The sequence below is a fragment of the Oncorhynchus mykiss genome, chromosome 16 (assembly GCF_013265735.2).
Source record: "Oncorhynchus mykiss isolate Arlee chromosome 16, USDA_OmykA_1.1, whole genome shotgun sequence".
Taxonomy (NCBI): Eukaryota; Metazoa; Chordata; class Actinopteri; order Salmoniformes; family Salmonidae; genus Oncorhynchus; species Oncorhynchus mykiss.
In genome coordinates, this window is record NC_048580.1 from 55349718 (window position 1) to 55374777 (window position 25060).

Here is a 25060-nt window from a genome sequence, read left to right on the forward strand (position 1 = left end):
ACGAAGGTTGAAAGTCATGCGTCCTCCGATACACAACCCAACCAAGCCGCAATGGTTCTTAACACAGCGCGCATCCAACCCGGAAGCCGACCACACCAATGTGTCGGAGGAAACGCTGTACACCTAGCGGCCTAGTCAGCGTGCATGCGCCCGGCCCGCCACAGGAGTCACTAGTGCGTGATGAGACAAGGATATCCCTACCGGCCAAACCCTCCCTAATCCGGACGACGCTAGGCCAAATGTGCGTCACCCCACGGACCTCCCGGTCGCGGCCGGCTGCGACAGAGCCTGGGCTCGAACCCAGAGTCTCTGGTGGCACAGCTAGCACCCGGGAGGCCACGTTCATAACATTTTACCGTTAAATATGCCTCAAATCAAATTTCTTCCAACATACATAAGGTCTATAAGAAATGTCAAAACAGTAAGTCCTTCAAGAAATAAGTATGTTTTTAATCAAATTTAACATCCACAATGCCAGAAGAAAGAAACTGTGAACAAAACAGCTATTTAAACAATCTACCACACAGGCACCAGTTAAACTGTCAGAAAGACATGCAGTACACATTACACTACACAATATAAGGTACTAAGAGAGAGATGTTGAAGCCTACGAGGGACAGTGCCCAGGTTAAGTATTTGCCTTATATTGTGTGTCCGGCAGTCTTTCTCTGTGAGTAGTACCTGTGCCAATGTTTTACTGTCTAAAGTAATGGGCTTCTCCCTCTGTGCTCCCTTGTTCCAGTGGGATGTAGTCTGGGGTGGTTCACCAGACAAACGCAGCCCTCTCCCTCAGCATGCGCACACCAAAGCGCTGCCACTCCCTCTGGTGGATCCACATCTCCTGGGTGGTGTCCAGGCAGGCCAGCACCGCTCCCCCCTTCCACGAGATCAGGCGAGGGTCCATATCCTGGAAAACACAGCCATTAAAACACCTCTGCTTGGAGCGACACACAAACTCCTGCAAGATTGCATTTTATACCCACTGTGTTAGACTAGATATAAACACCTGGTCTTCTGCATGCCTCAGGACCATGTTAGTCCACTGTAAAGCCAGTGTACGTAGAAGCCAGTGTACCTTGGGTCGTGTGATGACCTCCACGCTCTCCACCACCCTGCGGAAGGAGGGAGGCATCTTGTTGAGGATGCGGTGCTGCAGGAACTCCTGGGCCCTGTGAAACAGCAGGCCTCCCCCCACCACCAGGATGGAGCTGTACATCTTCCTCTTGGTCTCGTCAGATGCTGGGCACAAACAAAATACACACAAAACCTAACATTCCCCTATCAAAACATCCAACATTGGAAACCACTGCTTAGAATTCACAATTTACCCTCACTTCATAACAGAATAATGAATATCATGTCCAATAATGTTTTATCTATATCTTATGTTTATTATTTAGTGTTACCTCGTGTTTATGGTAGAATAAAATAAGATACTGTATTATAGGACAGAGTTTTGAAGCAGGATATTTTGCTTACCACAGCAATCGATGCTGTGTAGGATGGCTTTGTCCAAGCCTAGCGCTTTGCCCTCAAACTGGGTCATGGCAGTCTTCCTGGAGAGGAGTGCTGAGGGAGGCTCCTCCATCTCTGCTCCTCCCATCAGGCAGTCGTTCTGGGAGTGTCCCAGCTCCACATCCTGGCCATGGGCACCACCTCCACGTTCTGAGGGGTCCCCACCCTGGCTGCTCAACTCCCCCTCGAACCCAGGCGGCTTGGGAAGGGATTTACGCTCTGCTGAGGCTTTAGAGGACTGAGCATAATAATGGGAGAGGGAGGATGAGATGGAGAGAGGAGGAAGGGAAAGGTGGAAACAGAGAGAGGAAGTATCAGCCAATCAGATAGTTCTAATAGGATTGAGTCAGGTGTTCCTAGACTACCTGGTCCTGCTTGCTCTGGGTTCCCAGTAGGTAGTGTTCATCATGTGGGTCCTCTGGGTCACCCTGAGATCTGTGCTGCAAGGAGGTCATCTTCTGGCCCACTATTCCAAACGTGGTGGGGTAGAACAAGGCCATAGGAGCCTGAGGTACACAAACGATACATTGTGACAGCATTTATTATGTCATATTTATTATAGTCATCTTCAATATCAAAATTGGGCTTCAAAACCACAATAATCCGCTTTACCACTGACAGCCCTTCCCTGACTGGGTGTGTATACATACCTGCAGTTTCTCATCGCCAAGTCGAACCTGGTAAAGAAGTGCAGGGGACTCTGGGAAACGGGTGCGGAACTCGTGGTCTTGAAGCCCAGAGATGTCCTGGAGAAAAAGGGAAAAGAGCTGAGCATGTAGAAAAGGGGTATCACCTTTTATTCCTACGCCCCGTTCTTCAGTAAGGCACCTTATTTCAGCTATGGCCTTATAGCCCAGACGGAAGACCATGATTCATTAGTTGGCCATTTGAAACTGGCATGTTGTGATGTAATGAAATAAAAGCCATAACCAAACAGTTCGCACTTCAAGACCAGGGTTGGAGAGTCCTTACATTGAAAAGTGCACCAGGGACTTAGTTATTAGGGCACACCATAGAAGAAACTAAATCAAAATTGAATGTCACATGCGCAGAATACAACGGGTGTAGACCTTACAGTGAAATGCTTAAGTACAAGCCCTTAACCAAAGATGCAGTTGAAAAAAATACCTAAAAAATAAGCGATAAGAAAAACAAGTAATTAAAGAGCAGCAGTAAATAACAACAGCGCGGCTATATACGGGGTGCACTGGTACAGAGTCAGTGTCATTGTGCGGGGGCACCGATGTCAAGGTAATTGAGATAATATGTACATGCAGGTAGGTTTGTTTAAGTTTTAGAAAATAAATAGAGTAGTAGTAGCAGGGGGGGAGGGGGGTGCAAATAGTCTGGGTAGCCATTTGATTAGATGTTCGGGAGTCTTATGGCTTGGCAGTAGAAGCTGTTTAGAAGCCTTTTGGACCTAGACTTGGCGCTCTGGTACCCCTTGCCGTGCGGTAGTAGAGAACAGTCTATGACTAGGGTGGCTGGAGTCCGATGATATTTAGGGCCTTTCCTCTGACACCGCCTGGTATAGAGGTCCTAGATGGCAGGAGGCTTGGGCCCGGTGATGTACTGGGCCGTACGCACTACCCTCTGTAGTGCCTTGTTGTCGGAGGCCGAGCAGTTTCCATACCAGGCAGTGATGTAACCCGTCAGGATGCTTTCGATGGTGCAGCTGTAGAACCTTTTGGGGATCTGAGGACCCATTCCAAATATTTTCAGTCTCCTGAGGGGGAATAGGTTTTGTTGTGCCCTCTTCACGACTGTCTTGGTGTGCTTGGACCATGTTAGTTTGTTCGTGATGTGGACACCAAGGAACTTGAAACACTCAACCTGCTCCACTACAGCCCCGTCGATGAGAATGGGGGCATGCTCGGTCGTCTTTTTCCTGTAGTCCACAATCAACTCTTTTGTCTTGCACCACATGATCAGGTCTCTGGCCTCCTCCCTATAGGCTGTCTCATCGTTGTTGGTGATCAGGCCAACCACCGTTGTGTCATCAGCAAACTTAATGGTGGTGTTGGAGTTGTGCCTGGCCGTGCAGTCATGAGTCAACAGGGAGTACTGCAAGGGAATGAGCACGCACCCCTGAGGGGCCCCTGTGTTGAGGGTCAGCATGGCAGATGTGTTGTTACCTACCCTTACTACCTGGGGGGGGGCCCGTCAGGAAGTCAGGATCCAGTTGCAGAGGGAGATGTTTAGTCCCAGGGTCCTTAGCTTAGTGATGAGCTTTGAGGGCACTATGGTGTTGAACGCTGAGCTTTAGTCAATGAATAGCATTCACACATAGGTGTTCCTTTTGTCCAGGTGGGAAAAGGCAGTGTGGAGTGCAATAGAGATGGCATCATCTGTGGATCTGTTGGTGCGGTATGCAAACTGGAGTGGGTATAGGGTTTCTGGTATAATGGTGTTGATGTGAGCCATGACCAGCCTTTCAAAGCATTTCTTGGCTACAGACGTGAGTGCTACGGGTCGGTAGTCATTTAGGCAGGTTACCTTACTGTTCTTGGACAATGGTGGTCTGCTTGAAACATTTAGGTATTACAGACTCAGACAGGGACAGGTTGAAAATGTCAGTGAAGATACTTGCCAGTTGGTCAGTGCATGCTCGGAGTACACGTCCTGGTAATCCGTCTGGCCCAGCAGCCTTGTGAATGTTGACCTGTTTAAAGGTCTTACTCACATCGACTGCAGAGAGCGTGATCACACAGTCATCCGTAACAGTTGATGCTCTCATGCATATTTCAGTGTTGTTTGCCTCAAAGCGAGCATAGAAGTTATTTAGCTAATCTGGTAGGCTCGTGTCACTGGGCAGCTCTCGGCTGTACTTCCGTTTCTTGTCTGCAATAGTTTGCAGGCCCTGCCACATCCGACGAGCATCAGAGTCGGTGTAGTACGACTCGATCTTAGTCCTGTATTGACACTTTGCCTGTTTGATAGTTCGTCGGAGGGCATAAACTTATAGCTTCCCACTCCTTGAAAGTGGCAGCTCTACCCTTTAGCTCAGTGCGAATGTTGCCTGTAATCCATGGCTACTGGTTGGGGTATGTAAGTACAGTCACTGTGGGGACGATGTCCTCGATGCACTTATTGATAAAGCCAGTGACTGATATGGTGTCCTCCTCAATGCCATTGGAAGAATCCCAGAACATATTCCAGTCTGTGCTAGCAAAACAGTCCTGTAGTTTAGCATCTGCTTCATCTGACCACTTTTTTTATAGACTGATTCACTGGTGCTTCCTGCTTTAAAATTTTCTTGTAAGCAGGAATCAGGAGGATAGTGGTCAGATTTACCAAATGGAGGGCGAGGGAGAGCTTTGTACACGTCTCTGTGTGTGGAAGTGGTATTTTTTTAACCTCTGGTTGCATATTTAACATGTTGATAGAAATTCTGTAAAAATAACTGTTTCTTAAAATGGACAAGTTAAAGAAGCTCCTCCCTTTTTCAGGCTTCCGATTGATGCCTTATGACTTTGATGTTTAAGTACCTGGTCAAGGTGGCAGAAGGTCTCTTTGAGCTGTTGCAGCAGGATGCAGTCCACCCTGTTGGAGAGCTGACACTCCCTGTATGGGAAGCCTGCCCTCTGCAGGAGCCAGAAGAAACAGCGGGTGACATCAGCACCCCCGTATGCCAGACACAGCCTGCAGGAGGACAGACATGTACAGTCGTTGCCAAAAGTTTTGAGAATGACACAAATATACATTTTCACAAAGTCTGCTGCTTCAGTGTCTTTAGATATTTTTGTCAGATGTTACTATGGAATACTGAAGTAATAATTACAAGCATTTCATAAGTGACAAAAGGCTTTTATAGACAATAACATGAAGTTGATGCAAAGAGTCAATATTTGCAGTGTTGACCCCTTTTTCAAGACCTCTGCAATCCACACTGGCATGATGTCAATTAACTTCTGGGCCACATCCTGACTGATGGCAGCCCATTGTTGAATAATCAATGTTTGGAGTTTGTCAGAATTTGTGGGTTTTTGTTTGTCCAACCGCCTCTTGAGGATTGACCACAAGTTCTCAATGGGATTAAGGTCTGGGGAGTTTCCTGGCCATGGACCCAAAATATTGATGTTTTGTTCCCAGAGCCACTTAGTTATTACTTTTGCCAAGGTGCTCCATCATGCTGGAAAAGGCATTGCTCGTCACCAAACTGTTCCTGGATGGATGGTTGGGAGAAGTTGCTCTCGGAGGATGTGTTGGTACCATTCTTTATTCATGGCTGTGTTCTTAGGCAAAATTGTGAGTGAGCCCACTCCCTTGGCTGAGAAGCAACCCCACACATGAATGGTCTCAGGATGCTTTTTCCTGTTGGCATGACAGGACTGATGGTAGCGCTCACCTTGTCTTCTCCAGACAAGCTTTTTTCCAGATGCCTCAAACAATCAGAAAGGGGATTCATCAGAAAAAATGACTTTACCCTAGTCCTCAGAAGTCCAATCCCTGTACCTTTTGCAGAATATCAGTCTGTCCCTGATGTTTTGCCTGGAGAGAAGTGGCTTCTTTGCTGCCCTTCTTGACACCAGGCCATCATCCAAAAGTCTTCACCTCACTGTGTGTGCAGATGCACTCACACCTGCCTGCTGCCATTCCTGAGCAAGCTCTGTACTGGTGGTGCCCTGATCCCGCAGCTGAATCAACTTTAGGAGACGGTTCTGGACCTTGCTGGACTTTCTTGGGCGCCCTGAAGCCTTCTTCACAACAATTGAACCGCTCTCCTTGAAGTTCTTGATGATCTGATAAATGGTTGATTTAGGTGCAATCTTACTGGCAGCAATATCCTTGCCTGTGAAGCCCTTTTCGTGCAAAGCAATGATGACGGCACATGTTTCCTTGCAGGTAACCATGGTTGACAGAGGAAGAACAATGATTCCAAGCACCACCCTCCTTTTGAAGCTTCTAGTCTGTTATTCAAACTCAATCAGCATGACAGAGAGATCTCCAGCCTTGTCCTCCTCAACACTCACACCTGTGCTAACGAGAGAATCACTGACATGATGTCAGCTGGTCCTTTTGTGGCAGGGCTGAAATGCAGTGGAAATTTGTTTTTTGGGGATTCAGTTAATTTGCATGGCAAAGAGGGACTTTGGAATTAATTCAATTTTATTGGTCACATACACGTGTTTAGCAGATGTTATTGCGGGTGTAGCGAAATGCTTGTGCTTCCAGCTCCGACAGTGCAGTAATATCTAACAGTTTCACAACATATAAGCAAAATACACGTAAATCAAAGTAAGGAATGTATTAAGAATATATTTACATATGTGTCAGAGCGGCATTGGACTAAGATACAGTGGCATAGTATAGAGTACAATATATACATATGAGATGCATGATGCAATATACCCACCTGGAGTTGCGGTGAGACACCCCGTCCTCCACACAACACAGACTGGTCTTCTGGTCGCCCACGTCCACCACACAGGCACTGCTCAGGCCACTGCCGAAGGTAGCACACACAGACTCCTGGTGGACTACGATCGCTGCAGACCAAGGAGCGACAATCAAGTTTCAAAGTCATATACACAAGTACAGCTAAATGCATTTCTGGCCAGCTCTAAACCCAACAATGCAGTAATCAATAACAATGTTATACTAAACATAACAATGTAGAACACAAACACAAGAAATAGAAATAAAAAATTACAAAAAAAGCAAGCAAACAAGCTATATATACAGGATCAGTTCCAGTACCATATTTACTAGGGTTGTGCCGAGTAGCCAGACAAAACGAGTATCCTAACAGATATGGGCAAATTTCTGGATAAAATTACGGTCCAAGTATTTTTTGTAATGATATATATTTTCTGGTGACAGCACGCATCTTTCTCATGTCAGTCAGTAATGCGAGAGGTTCTACATGGTCTAAATAACTCCACTGGCTGTCTTTAAAGAGAAGGGCGGGCTCTACTTTGATCCTGCTGCTCTGGTTGGATAAGAGTGAAGCTGTATTTCTCCATCCACTCGGTTCAACATTTCACCAGATCAATTTTCCTTGCATGTTTTTGGTCTGATCATTCAGATTGCTGCTGCCTGGCTACTACTATGATAAATCACATTGCAAGGACATTTGCTATAAAGCTATCAATGTGCATAATATCTAACAAGCAGGCAAGGGTATGGAGAGAAAAAATGAAACACTGATGTGCATTCTGACTGAGTAACAGCAAACGAGGCTGCCTGTTGCAAGTTGAGGACACAGACACACCTCTCTGCTCCTATTCTACAGCTTTTTTTGCAGTGAGAACGTGCAGGGAGGTACATTGCCAACATCTACTTAACACTTCATTTTTTTCAGATCACGAGTATCATCCGATCCAACTATTTAATGTCAACTTACGGATATGAGTATGTGGGTAAAACAAAGCGCAAAAGTAAATATGTATAAGGGAAAGGTGACTAGGCATCAGGATATGATAAACAGCAGTGTATATGATGATTGTATGAGTGGGTGTGTGTAAAGTCAGTATAAATGTGCATATTATGTGTGTGAGCAAATTATGAAGTGAGTGTATGTGTGAAGGGCCCTGTAAGTGTGCATAGACAGTGCAACAACAAAAAAACATGAATAATACAAGGGTCAACTCAGGTGTAGCCATTTAGTGTGTATTGTACCTGAAAAGCCCATGTTGAGCAGCAGCATGTTGACCAGTTCCTTGATGTGATGCCTGTTATAGATGTCAGGGACTAAAAGGATACATCTGTAATACTGCCAACCCAACAAACAAGAGATTAGATCAGAGTACAAAATAAAACTGACCACAACATTGTCTCTGCTACATGTTATGATTTGTTAGGTTTAGTCAGGTAAAAAAAAAATATATACAGTACCAGTCAAAAGTTTGGACACACCTACTCATTCAAGGGTTTTTCTTAATTTTTACTATTTTCTACATTGTAGAATAATAGTGAAGACATCAAATCTATGAAATAACACATATGGAATCATGTAGTAACCAAATCAAAATATATTTATATTTGAGATTCTTCAAATGACCTCTTAAGTCGACCCACTACTTTTTCGAACATTCTGTTAAAAATCGCGCAACATTTCAGCATCCTGCTACTCATGCCAGGAATATAGTATATGCATATGATTAGTATGTGTGGATAGAAAACACTCTGAAGTTTCTAAAACTGGTTAAATAATGTCTGTGACTATAACAGACCGTGAACAGCAAGCGAAATCCCAAGAAAAACCTGGTCACAAAAACCACAGAAAAGTATTAATCCGCCAGTCTCTGAATTGTTTATTGCAATCAAAAATATATATCCGGGAGCTTGCAGTTCCTACAACTTCCACACGATGTCGCCAAAAACGTCATTTTCATTGACAAAAATCCTTTGTGTAATGACAAATAGATCCTTCATTTCGTCCAGCATACAGGAAAAGATTTTTGGAAGAGAGAGAAAGGACAACGTTTTCTTCAGTAGCTGCTATTGAATACAGATCGCCCAGTGATCAATTTGATCGATTATTAACGTTTACAAATACCTAAAGTTGGGTTAGAAAAGTAGTTTGAAGTGTTTTGTCAAAGAATATAGGCAACTTATATAATTTTAAAAAATGACGTTGCGTTTTGGAACGGAGCTGTTTCCTGAACCAGACAGGCTATACAAATGGATATTTTGGGCATACATGGACGGATTTAATCGGGAAAAAGACCCAATTGTGATGTTTATGGAACATATAGGAGTGCCAACAAAGAATATCATCAAAGGTAATGAATGTTTTATATTTTATTTCTGCGTTTTGTGTAGCGCCGGCTACGCTAATTATTTTGTTTACGTCCCCTTCAGGTATATTGGGGTGTTGCATGCTATCAGATAATAGCTTCTCATGCTTTCGCCGAAAAGCATTTTAAAAATCTGACTTGTTGGCTAGATTCACAACGAGTGTAGCTTTAATTCAATACCCTGCATGTGTGTTTTAATGAAAGTTTGAGTTTTAACAAGTACATTTAGCATTTAGCGTAGCGCATTTGCATTTCCAGGTGTCTAGATGAGACGTCTGCGTCTCAGGTGGGAGTAAGAGGTGACCATTGTGCTGTTGTTGCTGTTAGAAATACTAAAGTTCCTAAGACAACCCCACGCTTTATTTGTAAGAGAAATTAATTTTAAGAGTTTAATAAGCAGGCTTTTTTTCATGATTTGTTTTATTTTGACTGGACCCAGATTGAGCTTATTCCTGTGGAAACTGCCTGGAAATTCTTTCATGATGTTTTCTTCCAAATAGGAACCAAACAAGAAAATCATGTTCTGATGCTGATTGGCTTATTTTTAGGCAGTTACGAAACAAGTGTTATTTTCTTCTCAGGAAGACAAAGTCTGAATATTTTATGTCTGTTACCACTGATAACCTGTATGACCCTAGAAAGTTTTAGAAGGCTATTAAGTCTATGTCTGGTAACGGTAATGTTAATGATTTACCGTCATGTGTATTGAAGGACTCTGTTGCTGTATTTGACAAAACTGAAATGCTGAATTGTTTCAATGCGCACTTTGTATCATCTGGTAGGCTGTTTGATTCAGTATCCTCAGTCTTTGTACAACCCCGTGTGGATGAACCAGTGAGAGTTGGTAAAACTTTTAGCTTTTTGCCATTTTCAGTGCAGGTGGTACATAAAAGCCCTGCAATCCATAGATCAGAGAAAGCTTGCAGGTCCTGATCTTCTTGATCACTGATTAAACTGGCAGGTGATTTCATAGCTTAACCACTTACATATCTGTTCAATTTAACTCTGGAATGTAATGAAATTCCAAAGATCTAGAAATCAGCATTTGTCCTACCACTTTTAAAAGGAGAAGATCAACTCTTAAATAATTATAGGTCAATCTCAAAGCGGTCACCCCTGGAGAAAATACTTGAAACCCTTGTGAGTGAACAGCTAAAATAGTTTTTATATACTAACTATTTCATCAATGTACCAATCGGGCTTCAGGGAGAAGAATAGCACAATTAAAGCAGCCATGAAGGTTTTAAATGATATCACTGAAGCCTTTGACAAAAAACAGCACTGTCTCACTTTTTATTGGTCTCTAAGGCTTTTGATACAATTGATCATGCTATACTGAGGCAGAGATTGTCAGGCGTCGGTCTTTCGGAGCATGCAGTTGCATGGTTTGCCATCTATCTGTATGATAGAACTCAGTGCACTCAATTTGATGGGCTCATGTCTGTTAAACTGTCTGTCTGTAATGGTGTGCCCCAGGGCTCTGTACTTGGTCCCCTCTTATTCACTATTAATATAAATCATTTAGACAAAAATTTGCAAAATGCTCAACTTCTCCATTATGCTGATGATACTGTAATTTGTTGTGCTTCGTCTTTCACAAAAGATTTCCAGAAGTTGCAAACTGCTTTTTATACTGTTCAATTGAAGTTTTCTAAAGCAAGAAATAGACCTTTGAACCTTTCACCTGCTCATGCAATGAGATTGGAATTTTATCATCTTGGAATTTTAATTGATGAAGGCTTCTTTTAAATTGCATATTCAACAACTTACAATTTTTTTTTTACTGAAGCTGGGATTTTATTTTAGGAATAAGGCGTTTTTCCTTTGAAGCCAGAAGGTGGCTAGTATCAACTACATTTTTGCCTTTACTAGACTATGGGGATATTTTATATATGAATGCTTCCGCTCAGTGTTTGAGATCAATTGACAGCCTTTACCATGGAGCATTGAGACGTATTTTAAACTGCAAAACCCTTACGCACCACTGCACTTTATTTACCAAGGTTGGCTGGCCTTATCTAGTCAATCGTAGGCTCAGTCACTGGTATACTTTTATTTACAAAGCCATTTTGGGGTTACTACCATTATATTTGGGAATTTTTATTGTTCAGAAATGTGGTGGGTACTCTCTTTGTTCGCTGGACTTTATCCTGATAACTGTTCCAAATGTCCCAACTGAATTTGGTAAAAGGGCTTTTATGTACTCTGCGCCAACGGCTTGGAACGCCTTACAAAATACTTTTAAACTGGAAGAACTTGTCCCGATTGGTGTTTTTAAATCATTATTGAAGGATTTTGAGGCCGATTGTTGTTAATTTGCTGTTTTATGATTTTGTTATACTCTTGTGAATGATATGGTATTTTACTAGATTACCTGTAGTTTTTCTTGTTGTCTGTCTGAAATTGTGTAATGACTTAGTGCTGCCTATCTTGGCCAGGATGATCAGCCCTTCCTGGTTAAATAAAGGTTTTTATAGGAAAGGAAGACCCAGAGTTACCTCTGCTGCAGAGGATAAGTTCATTAGAGTTACCAGTCTCAGATTGCAGCCCAAATAAATGCTTCACAGAGTTCAAGTAACAGACATCTCAACATCAACTGTTCAGAGTACACTGTGTGAATCAGGCCTTCCTGGTCAAATTATGGCAAAGAAACCACAACTAAAGGACACCAATAATAAAAAGAGACTTGCTTGGGCCAGAAACACGAGCAATGGACATCAGACTGGTGGAAATCTGTCCTTTGGTCTGATGAAACCAAATTTGAGATTTTTGGTTCTGACCGGCGCGTGTCTTTGTGAGACGCATCTCTGCATTTGTGGTTCCCAACGTGAAGTATGGAGGAGGTGTGATGGTGCTTTGCTGGTGACACTGTCAGGGATTTATTTAGAATTCATGGCACACTTAACCAGCACGGCTACCACAGCATTCTGCAGCCATACGCCATCCAATCTGGTTTGCGCTTAGTGGCACAATCATTTATTTTACAACAGGAAAATGACCCAACACACCTCCGGGCTGTGTAAGGGCTATTTGACCATGAAGGAGAGTGATGGGGTAAGTCAGATGACCTGGCCTCCACAATCACCCGACCTCAACCCAATTGAGATGGTTTGGGATGAGTTGGACCACAGAGTGAAGGAAAAGTAGCCAACAAGTGCTCAGCATATATGGGAACTCCTTTAAGACTGTTGGAATATCATTCCAGGTGAAGCTGGTTGAGAGAATGCCAAGAGTGTGCAAAGCTGTCAGCAAGGCAAAGGGTGGCTACTTTGAAGAATCTCAAATATAAAACATATATTTTGATTTGTGTAACACGTTTATGGTGTTACTACATGATTCCATATGTGTTATTTCATAGTGACGACATCAAAACTATCATTCTACAATGTAGAACATCTAAATAAAGAAAAGCCCTTCAATGAGTAGGTGTGTCCAAACTTTTGACTGGTAATATTCAGGCACTGTAGTGTGAAGTGAGCCAATTGTCTGTCCTGTACCTTGAGGTCTTTTAGGGGGATTTCCAGTTGTTTCTGGATGACGTGGCTCCAGATGGCCTCCAGATCGGCCAGGACAGCAGTCAGAGAACCCCCTGCACCGCCGTGCACATTGAGCTGCCCCCTGCTGATGGGCCAGTGCACGTTGTAACAGTCAGTGGGGTTTACATACAATGCCTGCCATTAGGACAGAGGGGAGAGAAAACAAAGCAAGAGAGGAGGGAGAAATCAATGATTGACAAAATGACAAAGGACTTATATACTGAAAACAATTTCTGAAAGTAACCTGCTCTTTAACATGCATGTATTGTGTCCAGATGTGCTGTACTCCCTCACCTCCTCTCCCACCAGGTGCTCTGGATGGTGTGCTGTGGTGGTCCACTTCATCCTGGAGCTAGTGTCCAGACCTGCTGGTCGAATCAGTCTGTTATAAGACCTGGCCTGCAAGACAACATACCCAAACAGACTATCAAACGGTCGTTCATGAGCTGCGAGACAACAGGATGATTTTGGCAGGACAGTATAGCCTACATGAATACAAAATGTAATAAATGCTCAAAGTTTGTACCGACATATGTTGTTTATTGAATATCATTACATAATATACATCCTCCAATTGCAATTTTTGCCCACACATAGTCTCAAAATAATGTTATATTTTTAATACCCAGTTAGGCATACATACTTTCAAAATAGGCCATCACTACAGTCAATCGTGAATGATGATAATTCTTCAGGTTTTACCTGTGAAACATTCAACCTGCATCTGCATGCCAAACATTTGATCTCAGTCAGTTTATATAAGCATTGAGCTTCTACCATTACTTGTTTTGTTGTAAATTAGAGCATATAGTGTTAAACTACTCCACCTTCCTGTAGTTTTTTTCAATCCAAGCAATTTCTGCCTAGTGCCGCGCACTGTTGAGTTTTGGCCGCATAAGAAAAACAATGTGAATATTCTGCTAACCATGCTAAAAATAAATGACTACGGTGGTGTTTTGGTGTAACATTGTTAACACTATGCTATTTTTGGGGGTTATGTAGAACACTAATTAATCTGTATGTGAAATTCCAAGGCAATTGATTTAGCTTTGGTCTAACTTTACTAAACGAGAACCATTGTGAAAAGTGCCGGAGCAACGTTCTGGCAGCACTACACCGAACAAGCTATTTGAAGCACACTTATCCTACTTTTTTGCCATGAGCCGAATTTGGTGATGCAGAAAGAGCGCAGTGACTATACGAGACAGGTTGTAATGTCAGACTGAAATACGGAACAAATCTACATATTTTTTTGTAAATTAGTGGTGTTTGAATTTGTTGATAAAATGCAGGACATGATTGTTTGTAGAACAAAATCTGGGACTGTCCCGCACAATCAGAGACATGTGGTCACCTGATTGTGCTGTAGAACAGACATACACACCGGCTACATAGGTAAAGATACGTAGAGCCCTGCACATACAACTACACACACCTGTTCAGCAGACACGGGCGTCCTCCGTACGCCATTGGACATCTTCTTTGACCAGATGGCCTGGTCAACCATTTTGAGACCATTCTGCCTCTGTTCATTACTCTCTGGTTTCTTTGTTGAGAGAGAGTACACATTGGAGGATTATAGGGGTGGCAGTGTGTATATGTGTGTGTTGGTAGGGGGTCAATTTCACGCCATATGTATTGAATTCAAAATCAAATAAATTGTGAACATGAAAAATAAAGTTGAGAATGTAAACATATTTTTGAGGACGGGTGAGATAATGATGTTGAAATCAAAAAACAAACATTTGAAAGCAAAATGTATAGAATTGTAAACAAAAAAATAAGACATCAAAAGCAAAACCCCAAAACTTGTAAGCAAATCATTTTAAAGCGAGAGCAAAACTATGACAAATGTTTTTTATATATACAGTGCCTTGCAAAAGTATTCGGCCCCCTTGAACTTTGCGACCTTTTGCCACATTTCAGGCTTCAAACATAAAGATATAAAACTGTATTTTTTTGTGAAGAATCAACAACAAGTGGGACACAATCATGAAGTGGAACGACATTTATTGGATATTTCAAACTTTTTTAACAAATCAAAAACTGAAAAATTGGGCGTGCAAAATTATTCAGCCCCCTTAAGTTAATACTTTGTAGCGCCACCTTTTGCTGCGATTACAGCTGTAAGTCGCTTGGGGTATGTCTCTATCAGTTTTGCACATCGAGAGACGGACATTTTTTCCCATTCCTCCTTGCAAAACAGCTCGAGCTCAGTGAGGTTGGATGGAGAGCATTTGTGAACAGCCGTTTTCAGTTCTTTCCACAGATTCTCGATTGGATTCAGGTCTGGACTTTGACTTGGCCATTCTAACACCTGGATATGTTTATTTTTGAACCATTCCATTGTAGATTTTGCTTTATGTTTTGGATCATTGTCTTGTTGGAAGACAAATCTCCGTCCCAGTCTCAGGTCTTTTGCAGACTCCATCAGGTTCTTCCAGAATGGTCCTGTATTTGGCTCCATCCATCTTCCCATCAATTTTAACCATCTTCCCTGTCCCTGCTGAAGAAAAGCAGGCCCAAACCATGATGCTGCCACCACTATGTTTGACAGTGGGGATGGTGTGTTCAGCTGTGTTGCTTTTACGCCAAACATAACGTTTTGCATTGTTGCCAAAAAATTCTATTTTGGTTTCATCTGACCAGAGCACCTTCTTCCACATGTTTGGTGTGTCTCCCAGGTGACTTGTGGCAAACTTTAAACAACACTTTTTATGGATATCTTTAAGAAATAGCTTTCTTCTTGCCACTCTTCCATAAAGGCCAGATTTGTGCAATATACGACTGATTGTTGTCCTATGGACAGAGTCTCCCACCTCAGCTGTAGATCTCTGCAGTTCATCCAGAGTGATCATGGGCCTCTTGGCTGCATCTCTGATCAGTCTTCTCCTTGTATGAGCTGAAAGTTTAGAGGGACGGCCAGGTCTTGGTAGATTTGCAGTGGTCTGATACTCCTTCCATTTCAATATTATCGCTTACACAGTGCTCCTTGGGATGTTTAAAGCTTGGGAAATCTTTTTTTTATCCAAATCCGGCTTTAAACTTCTTCACAACAGTATCTCGGACCTGCCTGGTGTGTTCCTTGTTCTTCATGATGCTCTCTGCGCTTTTAACAGACCTCTGAGACTATCACAGTGCAGGTGCATTTATACGGAGACTTGATTACACACAGGTGGATTGTATTTATCATCATTAGTCATTTAGGTCAACATTGGATCATTCAGAGATCCTCACTGAACTTCTGGAGAGAGTTTGCTGCACTGAAAGTAAAGGGGCTGAATAATTTTGCACGCCCAATTTTTCAGTTTTTGATTTGTTAAAAAAGTTTGAAATATCCAATAAATGTCGTTCCACTTCATGATTGTGCCCCACTTGTTGTTGATTCTTCACAAAAAATACAGTTTTATATCTTTATGTTTGAAGCCTGAAATGTGTCAAAAGGTCGCAAAGTTCAAGGGGGCCGAATACTTTCGCAAGGCACTGTATTTGAAAACGAATGCAAAAAATGTTTTCGGTTAAACTTTCCCAGCAACCAATCCTATTGAATACATTTAGCCTACGCTCTTGCCTGCATGTACTGCCTTTTCGTTACGCTACTCATATCTTTGCTTTCGATGTCGATTTCTTTGCGGTCACTGCCAGTCTTTTCAATTGCGAGTTTTGGCATTATTTTTCCGTGAAGGGCGGGGTATAGAGGGAGGAGTAGACAATGGGTCTCCATTGGTCTAATAAGCATATTATTTTACCTGATAATAGACTACTAATGATAATATAACAACTTCATATACCGACCTAGTAACGTTAAGTCGCCTAGGTAAACTTAGCTGACCTTCAATTGAGGTAATTCAGCAGAGTTCTGAGACACTTTTACAAGTCATTGTAACTCTGAAAATATATAAATTGGCAAATATTACCAATTTATATTTATAATTTTACTGACGGAGGTGGCGGAGTGTTTTTGTGACCCCAGTGTCCAGTCCCCACCCCCCCATGAGCACTCTGGAGCACAGCCTCCCGCAGTGCTTTTGGGACCACCACCTGCCACCTCTCCCGTAGATGATTCCTTCCATGCCCGCTGTAGCACAACATCAGCCAGCCGCAGTCTCTCAAACTTTGACCACAACCCTTTGGCTGTCACCTCTTCCCATGGTGGCCTCACCTGCACCTCTACCCACTGTAGCACTGGCTGTAGGTCTGTGTCCCGTCCCTGCTGCTCTAGGTCTGTGTCCCGTCCCTGCTGCTGTAGGTCTGTGTCCCGTCCCTGCTGCTGTAGGTCTGTGTCCCGTCCCTGCTGCTGTAGGTCTGTGTCCCGTCCCTGCTGCTGTAGGTCTGTGTCCCGTCCCTGCTGCTGTAGGTCTGTGTCCCGTCCCTGCTGCTGTAGGTCTGTGTCCCGTCCCTGCTGCTGTAGGTCTGTGTCCCGTCCCTGCTGCTGTAGGTCTGTGTCCCGTCCCTGCTGCTGCCCCCATTCAGCCATGTTGACGGTCTGCAGCTCACAACAGACAGGCCCGCTCGCCCGACACACTGTGGCCCAGACCCCTTCCTCTGCACACAGCGCTCTCTCCCGTCCCTCTCTCCGCCCACAGTGGCGGCAGCCGTCTGCAGTACAAGGCCGACGGGACATGGCGTCGGCGTTGGAGTGGCGTGCCCCTGCCCTGTGCACCACTGTGAAGTCATACGGCTGAAGCTCCTCCAACCAGCGAGCCACCTGTCCCTCTGGCTCTCTGAAAGACATGAGCCACCTATGAGCAGAGTGGTCCGTCCTTACAGTAAAGGGCAGGCCACCCAGGTAGTACTTGAAGTGTTTGATGGAAGCCACCACAGCCAGGAGCTCCCACCGGGTGACACAGTAGCGGCGCTCATGTTTGTCAAATGTTTTGCTGAAGTACGCCACCACTCTCTTCCCCTCTGGCCCCACCTGGGCCAGCACCCCACCCATGCCCACATTGCTAGAGTCTGTGTCCAGGATAAAGGGCATGGTGAGGTCAGGGGGGGCGAGCACGGGGGCCTCGATCAGTGCACGTTTGAGGGTGTTGAAGGCTTCGTCACACTCCACTGTCCCAAGTGAAGGTCTTGTCCTTCGGCAGCAGGCGGTTCAGGGGAGCAGCAACGCTTGAGAAGCCCCGTACAAACCTCCTGTAGATCGAGGCCAGGCCCAGGAAGCTCTTCAGCTGACGCTGGTCGGTGGGGGTGGGTCAGTCTCTGACAGCCCCCACCTTGTCCTCCATGGTGCTGATCCCCTCCTTCCCCACTCTGTGGCCCAAGAAGGAGACCTCTCTCCTTATGAAGTGGCACTTCTCGGGGTGGAGCTTCAGACCTGCGGCAGCCACCCTCTCCAGCACACGCCGTAGTGCCCCCAGGGCTGACTGGAAGGAGCTGCCATGGGCCAGGATGTCATCGAGGTATACCAGACACTGCTGTCGGGAGCCAGCTCACCTGTGACTGTGCGGAGCTGCACAGTTGTGGGTTCACACTGAGTCCAACCTGGCACAATATCTGGCCTCACCAGGGTTACTGTGGACCCAGTGACAACCAGGGCGGAGCAGGGCACCCACTCCACAGTGACAACAGGCTCCACCAGCTTGCCCTCGTCTGCTTCCCCCAGAAGGTTATGTTTGGCAGCATGTGTGAAGGATGCTTTATTGCGAAATAGGAAGCCAATTATAGATTTAACTTTGGATTGGAGATGTTTGATGTGGGTCTGGAAGGAGAGTTTACAGTCTAACCAGACCCCTAGGTATTTGTAGTTGTCCACGTATTCTAAGTCAGAGCCGTCCAGAGTAGTGATGCTGGACAGGCGGGCAGCGATCGGTTGAAGAGCATGCATTTAGTTTTACTTGTATTTAAGAGCAATTGGAGGCCACTGAAGGAGAGTTGTATGGCATTGAAGCTTGCCTGGAGGGTTGTTAACAGTGTCCAAAGAAGGGCCAGAAGTATACAGAATGGTGTCGTCTGCGTAGAGGTGGATCAGAGATCAGAGACAGCAAGAGTGACATCATTGATGTATACAGAGAAGAGAGTCGGTCCAAGAATTGAACGCTGTGGCACCCCCATAGAGACTGCCAGAGGTCCGGACAACAGACTCTCCGATTTGACAAACTGAACTCTATCGGAGAAGTAGTTGGTGAACCAGGCGAGGCAATAATTTGAGAAACCAAGGCTGTCGAGTCTGCCGATGAGGATGTGGTGATTGACAGAGTCGAAAGCCTTGGCCAGATCAATGAATACGGCTGCACAGTAATGTTTCTTATCGATGGCGGTTAAGATATCGTTTAGGACCTTGAGCGTGGCTGAGGTGCACCCATGACCAGCTCTGAAACCAGATTGCATAGCAGAGAGGGTATGGTGAGATTCGAAATGGTCGGTAATCTGTTTGTTGACTTAGCTTTCGAAGACCTTAGAAAGGCAGGGTAGGATAGATATAGGTCTGTAGCAGTTTGTGACAAGAGTGTCCCCCCCCCTTTGAAGAGGGGTATGACCGCAGCTGCTTTCCAATCTTTGGGAATCTCAGACGACACGAAGGAGAGGTTGAACAGGCAAGTAATAGGGGTGGCAACAATTTCGGCAGATCATTTTAGAAAGAAAGGGTCCAGATTGTCTAGCCCGCTGATTTGTAGGGGTCCAGATTTTGCAGCTCTTTCCTAATATCAGCTGACTGGATTTGGGAGAAATTGGGAAGGCTTGGGCGAGTTGCCGTGGGGGGTGCAGTGCTGTTGACCGGGGTAGGGGTAGCCAGGTGGAAAGCATGGCCAGCCGTAGAAAAATGCTTCTTGAAATTCTCAATTATTGTGGATTTATCAGTGGTGACAGTGTTTCCTATCTTCAGTGCAGTGGGCAGCTGGGAGGAGGTGTTCTTATTCTCCATGGACATTACAGTGTCCCAGAACTTTTTTGAGTTAGTGTTGCAGGAAGCAAACTTCTGCTTGAAAAAGCTAGCCTTGGCTTTTCTAACTGTGTATAATGGTTTCTAGCTTCCCTGAAAAGCTGCATATCACGGGGATTGTTCGATGCTAATGCAGAACGCCATAGGATGTTTTTGTGTTGGTTAAGGGCAGTCAGGTCTGGGGTGAACCAAGGGCTATATCTGTTCCTGGTTCTAAATTTCTTGAATGGGGCATGCTTATTTAAGATGGTTAGGAAGGCATTTAAAAAAAATATCCAGGCATCCTCTACTGACGGGATGAGATCAATATCCTTCCAGGATACCCCGACCAGGTCGATTAGAAAGGCCTGCTCGCTGAAGTGTTTCAGGGAGCGTTTGACAGTGATGAGTGGAGGTCGTTTGACCGCTGACCCATTACTGATGCAGGCAATGAGGCAGTGATCGCTGAGATCTTGGTTGAAGACAGCAGAGGTGTATTTAGAGGGCAAATTGGTTAGGATGATATCTATGAGGGTGCCGTGTTTACGGCTTCGGGGAGGTACCTGGTAGGTTCATTGATAATTTGTGTGAGATTGAGGGCATCAAGCTTAGATTGTAGGATGGCTGGGGTGTTAAGCATGTTCCAGTTTAGGTCGGCTAGCAGCACGAGCTCTGAAGATAGATGGGGGGCAATCAGTTCACATATGGTGTCCAGAGCACAGCTGGGGGCAGAGGGTGGTCTATAGCAGGCGGCAACGGAGACTTGTTTTTAGAGGTGGATTTTTAAAAGTAGAAGTTCAAATTGTTTGGGTACAGACCTGGATAGTAGGACAGAACTCTGCAGGCTATCTTTGGAGTAGATTGCAACACCACCCCCTTTGGCAGTTCTATCTTGTCTGAAAATGTTGTAGTTAGTCAATGTCATTAGCTAGCACCCATAGAGGCTCTCCAGGCTGCCTGCGTCTATTACTCAGTTCGGAGTGCAGTAGCCCAGGCTGTACACACTGTCCATAGCGCCTCCTCGGTGCTCCCACTAAAGCACCATAATGACGTCTGGGGGCTAATCAATATCAAACAGGCCAGAGCATCATCCGAGAGGCATAAAGCCAACTGCAGTGCCCGATCTTCATTTGACCACCCCCTAAAATGAGCTAACAGTTCAAATTGAGCATGAAAAGCTTCCCAATCCGCCTTACCGGAATACTTCAGGGTCTTAAATGATACGGACACAACCGGGAACTGGGCGCCGCCATGTTTGTTTACATCCTGAGCCCCAGATTCCTCCGCCACCCCTTCGGTCCGCCCACCAGAATCCTCGCGTAGCACAGTCGACGAGGCACTCATGTCCGCCTCAGCCGCCATCAGTCTAACGTCCTCCCTCAAGCGGCCTCTGACGCCCTGGCGATCTCCGACGTCCATGCACACGCACCTCCTTGGCCATAATCGTCCCCTACCTCCACCTTCACTTTCGGATTCCCTCAAAGCATTTTCAACCCTGTTCTCACCAACGGTAGCTAGCCAAATAAGTCAGCTAGCTAGCTGGCTAACTTTTATCAACGTTCTTACTTCTGACACCAATGTAATGGCCAGACTAGATCATAAAGGAACAATTGTCCACAGAGGATTGAGTTAACGAATTGACGGTTTATTAACCCAACTTTACACAGGCTACTGTTTGGCCGTAGCCCACACCAAATAAATGAAAGATACCCTACAAACCAACTGTGACCTTCTCTTGTGAAGAACAGAAGTAAGAGGAAGAAGAATGGCTAAACCTGGTCTTAACTTCCAATGCTCCATCCCCCTGCCCAACCCCCCTTCACTCCGCCAACCGCAAGGAAGACCGGCATCAGAACATTCCAGGCATTCCCGTGATTGACAGATAGCAGGTTGATTGGCATGTCGGACCCTGCGAACACTGGGTACTGGTAAGTGCAACACAACCAACTAATAGCCTAACACATAACACACAGCTGTCTGTGCGGGTCGCTACAATATGTTAACATTCTCAATTTTTCATGTTCACGATTTAGTCTATTTTAAATTCAATACATATGGCGTGAAATTGACCCCATATATGTTGGTCATTTTTGACTCACATTCAGGCCTTCTCTCACCAGCCATCCATCCTCATATCGGGGCTGGCACGTTTGTTTATGTCTGCGGGCTATGACGTGCGGGACAGTCGCAGGAAGCGTGTCGGTTGCTCTTCCAATTCTCAATGTTTTCGATCCAGGGTGTAACACAACGATAAAGTTGCTTTGAATTTGCTGTGAAGGGAGATGTAAGGTCACAAAATGTATTCATAAACAAGGAAGCAAACAGAACGGGGACTGCAAGACAGAGTAACCTTGACATTGTAGTGTGTAATTGTGGGCTTTGGGTTCTGTGTTCAGTTTTTTTATTTAGAAAATGTGACGTCGGAGTTCCAGTCCGCCAGCTAGTAGCGCCTTCGTAAATCGTTGAGTCGGCAAGCTGCTAGCTAGTTAACATTAGCCCATGTGTAGCTGCCATAGCAGTCTGTGCAAACTAAACATTATTCCCATATAATTATTTAATATGTTCGTATTTGAATCTCATATCAATCCTTGGCCCGTTTAACGCTGCTTTGCAACTTACTTCTTGAAGAGGCTCTGGGATAACCGGTGGTGCGATTGGTCTTTTGATACCACGCTGTTCCTTTTCTTTCTCTTTCTCCTTCTCTCGCTCCTTTTCCTTTTCTTTCTCTTTGCCGTTTTCTTGCTCTCTCTCCGCTTGTGTCATTGTGGAGTGTCGTGGGCAATAAAGCTAAAACCAAATCTGTATCACAGTTTCTACATTAGTAGCTACTAACATAACATCAGTTTGCTGGACAACCATGACTATTCCCATGATTTTAATTGGGTGGCCGACCATAAAACGTAACAGGAAAAATATCGTCCAATATCTACACTTAGCACACCAAAGAAAGAAGCAATGTAGTGTAATGACCCTGGGTTTATAAACGCAGAGCCAATAGCGCGCTGGACTTCGGGATGGAATGTTAAATTTTTTTACAAGTATGGATATTTGCCTATTAGTTCTAGGCCGCCGGTGTCAGGTCTGGAGCTTGAAGTCACGAGTTCAAAAGCCAAAAGCACTGCGGTCTGCCCTAGAAAGCTATGTAAATTAACACAATTAGTTTATTATGATCAAGTTCAATCCCCACAGTGAATTATTTTAAAGTTCGCTACAAATCGAAATATTTAGGGTGCGTTTGTCTGTCAGATAACTGATGAATTTACAAACACCAGTTGAAATGACCGTTGAAATGACCGTGTCAGTACACATCTGCAAAAAACGTAATTAAATTGTTAAATAAATAGATACAAAAAATAATAATTCTAAGTAAAAAGAAAATATTTAGTAACTTCTTATAGCCCCTTTAATGCAACAATACTTCTTCTATTACAAAATCTATTTTCGTCTTGTGCTAATGATGAGTTCACACAGCAGCTCTTCCTTCTCAGTATTAAAGTCCAGACTATCAAACCTAGAATAAACTGTAAATAGTTCAGACTCTGCAAATACAATGCAATGCTTTTCATTGAACATTGGGCTCAATGTCGTTGGTTGGTCATCCAGAGAGGGATTTGTTCCCTACAATTTACGATCCTCTTCATTCCCATTTTGGGTCACTTTGGGTCCACTATTTTACCGTTATGCTCAATTCTGACAGTCTCCCTACACATTAATCACTATATTTGCCACAACTTTATAATTCATGTACTTTTTATATTATGTATATCCTAATATGCACTTTTATCTCCCTTCCGGGAGTTTCTGTTTTCTCTGTGTAATAAATATGGGCTAAACAGCTGCCTCTGATTGGGAACCATACTAGGCCAACAACGTTGTTCACAACGTTGACATCACCAAACCGCTCGCCCACACGACGCCATACACATGGTCTGCAGTTGTGAGGCCGGTTAGACGTACTGCCAAATTCTCTAAAACAATGTTGGAGGCAGCTTATAATAGAGAAATTAACATTTAATTATCTGGCATCAGAGCTGTTGCCAGAGAATTCAATGTTAATTTCTCTACCATAAGCTACCTCCAACATTGTTTTAGAGAATTTGGCAGTACGTCTAACCGGCCTCACAACTGCAGACCATGCGTATGGCGTCGTGTGGGCGAGCGGTTTGGTGATGTCAACGTTGTGAACAGTGTGCCCCATGGTGGCGGTGGGGTTATGGTACGGGCAGGCATAAGCTACAGACAATGAACACAATTGCATTTTATCGATGGCAGTTTGTATGCACAAAAATACAGTGACAAAATCCTGAGGCCCATTTTTTTAAAGGTATCTGTGACCAACAGATGCATATCTGCATTCCCAGTCATGAAATCCATAGATTATACCCTTATACTGTATGGACAGATGCTGGGAGATGAGAAGCAAGTACAGGGAGTGAATATTTGTCACGCCCTGACCTTAGAGAGCCTTTTTTATTCTCTATTTGGTTAGGTCAGGGTGTGACTTGGGTGGGCAAATCTATGTTTCCATTTGTTAGCCTAGTATGGTTCCCAATCAGAGGCAGCTGTTTATCGTTGTCTCTGATTGGGGATCATACTTAGGCAGCCCTTTTTCCCACCTTAGATTGTGGGGTCTTGTTTGTGTGTAGTTGCTTTCTGCACTGCATGTAGCTTTACGTTCGTTTTTGTATTTTGTTGTTTTTTCGGTGTCATTTAAATAAAATAAAATGTACGCCTACCACGCTGCACCTTGGTCCAATCAATCTCTAAATGATTGTGACAATATTGAATGAATAAACAGAAAGGAAACATAACACAAACAGTGTCTGTACAAGGGACACATAACGGCATTAATGCTGGCTTGGGAAAGAAACTGAGGCAGTGACGGATATAGGGGAGGTTATTAATAACGTAATGGAGTTCAGGTGAGTCCGAGGAAGTGCTGATGCGCGTAATGATGGTGACAGGTGTGCGTAATGATCAGCAGCCTGGCGACCTCGAGTGACTGGCGACCTCGAGTGACAGTACCCCTTTCTCCCAGGGGCGCCACCTGGCGTCCCACCTGGGAGAGCCTGACAAGCCTGGCGACCTCGAGTGACAGTACCCCTCTCTCCCAGGGGCGCCACCTGGCGTCCCACCTGGGAGAGCCTGACGAGCCGGCTGAGGCGCGGGAGCCTGACGAGCCGGCTGAAGGGCGGGAGCATGACGAGCCGGCTGAAGGGCGGGAGCATGACGAGCCGGCTGAAGGGCGGGAGCATGACGAGCCGGCTGAAGGGCGGGAGCATGACGAGCCGGCTGAGGCGCGGGAGCATGACGAGCCGGCTGAGCCGCGGGAGCATGACGAGCCGGCTGAGCCTCGGGAGCATGACGAGCCGGCTGAGCCTCGGGAGCATGACGAGCCGGCTGAG

General features: G+C 44.7%; 1 protein-coding gene across 1 annotated transcript; it reads right to left on the reverse strand.

The window, feature by feature from the left end:
- Nucleotides 1-426: 426 nt before the first annotated feature.
- On the reverse strand, nt 427-22578 carry actr8 (actin related protein 8). The gene is made up of 13 exons (XM_021566550.2): nt 22275-22578; nt 21755-21925; nt 14229-14339; nt 13088-13192; nt 12755-12928; nt 8137-8230; nt 6872-7004; nt 5004-5157; nt 2166-2261; nt 1881-2021; nt 1480-1753; nt 1076-1239; nt 427-907 (listed from the first exon to the last, which is right to left on the reverse strand). The coding sequence occupies exons 1-13, from the start codon at nt 22416-22418 to the stop codon at nt 764-766; spliced, it is 1905 nt and encodes a 634-aa protein (XP_021422225.1). The 5' UTR covers nt 22419-22578; the 3' UTR covers nt 427-763.
- Between the last annotated feature and the right edge of the window lie 2482 nt (nt 22579-25060).